This window comes from Aquarana catesbeiana, linkage group LG01 (assembly GCF_042186555.1).
Source record: "Aquarana catesbeiana isolate 2022-GZ linkage group LG01, ASM4218655v1, whole genome shotgun sequence".
Classification (NCBI taxonomy): Eukaryota; Metazoa; Chordata; class Amphibia; order Anura; family Ranidae; genus Aquarana; species Aquarana catesbeiana.
In genome coordinates this window covers 979,813,445-979,819,444 of record NC_133324.1, presented here as the reverse complement: position 1 = coordinate 979,819,444, position 6,000 = coordinate 979,813,445, and the positions used below count along the sequence as shown (strand labels likewise).

At 50.2% G+C, this 6,000-nt stretch overlaps 1 protein-coding gene across 1 annotated transcript in view; it reads right to left on the bottom strand.

Annotated features, from left to right (window-relative positions):
* Positions 1-3,933: 3,933 nt before the first annotated feature.
* Positions 3,934-6,000, bottom strand: part of LOC141123564 (uncharacterized) — a 62,668-nt gene continuing 60,601 nt past the window's right edge. The window contains exon 9 of the mRNA XM_073612063.1: positions 3,934-5,802. Coding sequence (XP_073468164.1) covers positions 5,604-5,802 — 199 coding nt within the window. The 3' untranslated portion in view covers positions 3,934-5,603. The remainder of the gene's footprint in view (positions 5,803-6,000) is intronic.

Sequence of the window (6,000 nt, the reverse complement as noted above, 5' to 3'; positions counted from 1 at the left end):
TCCCCGCACACTCCCTGCACACTCCCTGCACACTCCCAGCACACTCCCCGCACACTCCCTGCACACTCCCTGCACAGTCCCAACACACTCTCAGCACACTCCCAGCACACTCCCTGCACTCTCCCAGCACACTCCCTGCACACTCCCCGCACACTCCCAGCACACTCCCTGCACACTTCCAGCACACTACCTGCACACTCCACCTGCACACTCCCTGCATACTCCCAGCACACTCCCTGCACACTCTCCGCACACTCCCTCCACACTCCCTGCACACTCCCCACACAGTCCCAGCACACTCTCAGCACACTCCCAGCACACTCCCTGCACACTCCCAGCACACTCCCCGCACACTCCCTGCACACTCCCAGCACACTCCCTGCACACTCCACCTGCACACTCCACCTGCACACTCTATCTGCACACTCCCTCATACTCCCAGTACGCTCCCCGCACACTCCCTGCACAGTCCCTGCACAGTCCCTCTACACTCTCTGCACACTCCCTGCACACTCCACCTGCACACTCCACCTGCACACTTCCAGCACACTCCCTGCACACTCCACATGCACACTCCACCTGCACACTCTACCTGCACACTCTACCTGCACACTCCCTCATACTCCCAGCACACTCCCCGCACACTCCCCGCACACTCCCTCCACACTTCCAGCACACTCCCTGCACACTCCACCTGCACACTCCACCTGCACACTCCACCTGCACACTCTACCTGCACACTCCCTCATACTCCCAGTACACTCCCCGCACACTCCCTGCACAGTCCCTGCACAGTCCCTCTACACTCCCTGCACACTCCCTGTACACTCCCTGCACACTCCACCTACACACTCCACCTGCACACTTCCAGCACACTCCCTGCACACTCTACCTGCACACTCCACCTGCACACTCTACCTGCACACTCTACCTGCACACTCCCTCATACTCCCAGCACACTCCCCGCACACTCCCCGCACAGTCCCTGTACACTCCCTGCACACTCCCTGCACACTCCACCTGCACACTCCACCTGCACACTCTACCTGCACACTCTACCTGCACACTCTCTCATACTCCCAGCACACTCCCCGCACACTCCCTGCACAGTCCCTGCACAGTCCCTGTACACTCCCTGCACACTCCCTGTACACTCCCTGCACACTCCACCTGCACACTCCACCTGCACACTCTACCTGCACACTCCCTGCATACTCCCAGCACACTCCCTGCACACTCCCCGCACACTCCCTCCACACTCCCAGCACACTCCAAGCACACTCCCTGCACACTCAACGCTCACTCCCTGCACACTCCCAGCACACTCCCTGCACACTTTCAGCACACTCCCTGCACACTCCACCTGCACACTCTACCTGCACACTCCCTGCATACTCCCAGCACACTCCCCGCACACACCCAGCACGCTCCCAGCACGCTCCCCGCAAGCACCCAGCACACTCCCAGCACACTTTCCACACACTCCCAGCACACTCCCCACACACTCCCTGCACACTCCCAGCACACTCCCCACACACTCCCTGCACACTCCCAGAACAGTCCCCGCACACTCCCAGCACACTCCCTGCACATTACCTGCACACTCCCTGCACATTTCCTGCATGATAACCGGTGGGGATCAGTATGCTCCCGATGCATGCTTGGGCATAGAATGGGAGCTTTCCGATCATGTGACTGCTGTGACAGCCAATCAAAGTGGTCACATGACCCCAATGCCCACCTCCGCCTCCCGGCTTTTAGAAGTCTTTAGGGCCGGGAGGGGACGGTGGGAAGGGGCTAATATTAAGATTGCAGTGTAACCTGATAAATTTGGGACTCTTTTTCCACCACAGAGAGTAAAAAGGAGTTTATTTCTGTAGTTCTGGAATACAAAGCAGCAGATCAGATTTTGACAACAATGCCTCATCTTCTGAAGAACTATTAACAATACTTCTTCTACTACTACAAATATAATCAATAAGACGTTGAAAACAGCAGCAATCTACTATAACCATAATCAGAATGAATTATTTTACTTATATGCATACAGAAGTCTGTCCTGATTTGCTATTTTGAGCTACTATTCATGCTACTAGACGTGTGCGTTTCATTGCATTACGGTTCATTTTTCATGCGGAAATTTCATTTTCAAAGATTCGGATGTACAGTGGGGACGGAAAGTATTCAGATCCCCTTAAATTTTTCACTCTTTGTTATATTGCAGCCATTTGCTAAAATCATTTAAGTTCATTTTTTTCCTCATTAATGTACACACAGCACCCCATATTGTACACACAGCACCCCATATTGTACACACAGCACCCCATATTGACAGAAAAACACAGAATTGTTGACATTTTTGCAGATTTATTAAAAAAGAAAAACTGAAATATCACATGGTCCTAGATATTCAGACCCTTTGCCACCACAATGCTTCACTGTTGGGACTGTATTGGACAGGTGATGAGCAGTGCCTGGTTTTCTCCACACATACCATTTAGAATTAAGGCCAAAAGTTCTATCTTGGTCTCATCAGACCAGAGAATCTTATTTCTCACCATCTTGGAGTCCTTCAGGTGTTTTTTTAGCAAACTCCATGCGGGCTTTCATGTGTCTTGCACTGAGGAGAGGCTTCCGTCGGGCCACTCTGCCATAAAGCCCCAACTGGTGGAGGGCTGCAGTGATGGTTGACTTTCTACAACTTTCTCCCATCTCCGGACTGCATCTCTGGAGCTCAGCCACAGTGATCTTTGGGTTCTTCTTTACCTCTCACACCAAGGCTCTTCTCCCCCGATAGCTCAGTTTGGCCGGACGGTCAGCTCTAGGAAGGGCTCTGGTCGTCTCAAACATCTTCCATTTAAGGATTATGGAGGCCACTGTGCTCTTAGGAACCTTAAGTGCAGCAGAATTTTTTTTTGTAACCTTGGCCAGATCTGTGCCTTGCCACAATTCTGTCTCTGAGCTCTTCAGGCAGTTCCTTTGACCTCATGATTCTCATTTGCTCTGACATGCACTGTGAGCTGTAAGGTCTTATATAGACAGGTGTGTGGCTTTCCTAAACAAGTCCAATCAGTATAATCAAACACAGCTGGACTCAAATGAAGGTGTAGAACCATCTCAAGGATGATCAGAAGAAATGGACAGCACCTGAGTTATATATATGAGTGTCACAGCAAAGGGTCTGAATACTTAGGACCATGTGATATTTCAGTTTTTCTTTTTTAATAAATCTGCAAAAATGTCAACAATTCTGTGTTTTTCTGTCAATATGGGGCACTGTGTGTACAATATGAGGTGCTGTGTGTACAATATGGGGTGCTGTGTGTATACAATATGGGGTGCTGTGTGTACAATATGGGGTGCTGTGTGTACAATATGGGGTGCTGTGTGTACAATATGGGGTGATGTGTGTACAATATGGGGTGCTGTGTGTACAATATGGAGTGCTGCGTGTACAATATGGGGTGCTGTGTGTACAATATGGGGGGCTGTGTGTACAATATGGGGTGCTGTGTGTACAATATGGGGTGCTGTGTGTACAATATGAGGTGCTGTGTGTACAATATGGGGTGCTGTGTGTACAATATGGAGTGCTGTGTGTACAATATGGGGGGCTGTGTGTACAATATGGGGTGCTGTGTGTACAATATGGGGTGCTGTGTGTACAATATGAGGTGCTGTGTGTACAATATGGGGTGCTGTGTGTACAATATGGAGTGCTGCGTGTACAATATGGGGTGCTGTGTGTACAATATGGGTGGCTGTGTGTACATTAATGAGGAAATAAAATGAACTTAAATGATTTTAGCAAATGGCTGCAATATAACAAAGAGTGAAAAATTTAAGGGGGTCTGAATACTTTCTGTCCCCACTGTATACAAATCTCTGAATAGACATAGTAATGAATGTCAACAAATCTGAAAAAAAATGATATTGATATTAACAAATGCATTTATTTCATTAGGATGACGTCACATGATGTGATAGTAGTTTGGGCCCATGGGGAAATAAATTCAAATTTCAAATTTGTTCAATAATTTGGATTCAGATAACAGGGGGCAGAAGTTGTCAGGGAAGGAATGCTGAGGAAGAAGTTGTCAGGCAAGGAATGCTGGGGAAGAAGTTGTCAGGCAAGGAATGCAGGGGAAGAAATTGTCAGGCAAGGAATGCAGGGGGAAGAAGTTGTCAGGGAAGGAATGCTGAGGGAAGAAGTTGTCAGGCAAGGAATGCAGGGGGAAGAAGTTGTCAGGGGAGGAATGCTGGGTGCAGAAGTTGTCAGGAGAGGAATGCAGGGGGCAGAAGTTGTCAGGGAAGGAATGCTGGGGGAAGAAGTTGTCAGGCAAGGAATGCTGGGGAAGAAGTTGTCAGGCAAGGAATGCTGGGGAAGAAGATGTCAGGGAAGGAATGCTGGGGCAGAAGTTGTCAGGGAAGGAGTGCTGAGGGAAGAAGTTGTCAGGCAAGGAATGCTGGGGAAGAAGTTGTCAGGCAAGGAATGCTGGGGAAGAAGTTGTCAGGCAAGGAATGCTGGGGAAGAAGCTGTCAGGGAAGGAATGCAGGGGACAGAAGTTGTCAGGGAAGGAATGCTGAGGGAAGAAGTTGTCAGGGGAGGAATGCTGGGGACAGAAGTTGCCAGGGAAGGAATGCTGGGGCAGAAGTTGTCAGGGAAGGAATGCAGGGGGCAGAAGTTGTCAGGGAAGGAATGCTGGGAAAGAAGTTGTCAGGGAAGGAATGCTGGGGGCAGAAGTTGTCAGGGGAGGAATGCAGGGGGCAGAAATTGTCAGGGAAGAAATGCTGGGGGAAGAAGTTGTCAGGGAAGGAATGCTGGGGGCAGAAGTTGTCAGGGGAGGAATGCAGGGGGCAGAAGTTGTCAGGCAAGGAATGCTGGGGAAGAAGTTGTCAGGGAAGGAATGCAGGGGCAGAAGTTGTCAGGGAAGGAATGCTGGGGCAGAAGTTGTCAGGGAAGGAATGCTGGGGCAGAAGTTGTCAGGGAAGGAATGCTGGGGGCAGAAGTTGTCAGGGAAGGAATGCAGGGGGCAGAAGTTGTCAGGGAAGGAATGCTGGGGGAAGAAGTTGTAAGGGAAGGAATACTGGGGGCAGAGGTTGTCAGGGAAGGAATGATGGGGCAGAAGTTTTCAGGGAAGGAATGCTGGGGCAGAAGTTGTCAGGGAAGGAATGCTGGGGCAGAAGTTGTCAGGGAAGGAATGCTGGGGGCAGAAGTTGTCAGGGAAGGAATGCAGGGGGCAGAAGTTGTCAGGGAAGGAATGCTGGGGGAAGAAGTTGTAAGGGAAGGAATGCTGGGGGCAGAGGTTGTCAGGGAAGGAATGCTGGGGGAAGAAGTTGTCAGGGAAGGAATGCTGGAGGCAGAAGTTGTCAGGGAAGGAATGATGGGGACAGAAGTTGTCAGGGAAGGAATGATGGGGGAAGAAGATGTCAGGGAAGGAACGCTGGGGAAATAATTGTCAGGGAAGGAATGCTCGGGCAGAAGTTGTCAGGGAAGGAATGCTGGGGGAAGAAGTTGTCAGGGAACAAATTCTGGGGGAAGACATTGTCATTGAAGGAATGCTGGGGGAAGAAGTTGTCAGGAAAGACAGGGGCAGGGGCTTTTATAGCAAGGGCAGTTCCTGTATCTTCTCTCCGAGAACTCCAATCTTCTCCCCCACACAGCGGAGATCCTCCTCCTCCAATCTACATTTCCGCCCTTTTTTCTGGCAGATCCAGGGCAGTAGCTTAGCGCAGGACTGACTCTGCAGTGCAGGCGAGGCCTTGGCACACCATTCTGATGTACTGGACCCGAAATCCATCCTATAAGAAGAGAACATTGTTATCATCTCTCTAGTGTGATAGGAGAACGTTATAAAGTGTATTTATCATTTGTGAAGGGATGATGGATTTCTCAGCTTTAGTGATGGCTGATGGATCCAAATCCACCTGACCCCTCCCCCCCTTAAAGAAGAATACTGGTATTTTTTGTAAAAACCATCCTAGTGGCTAATTAGTCAC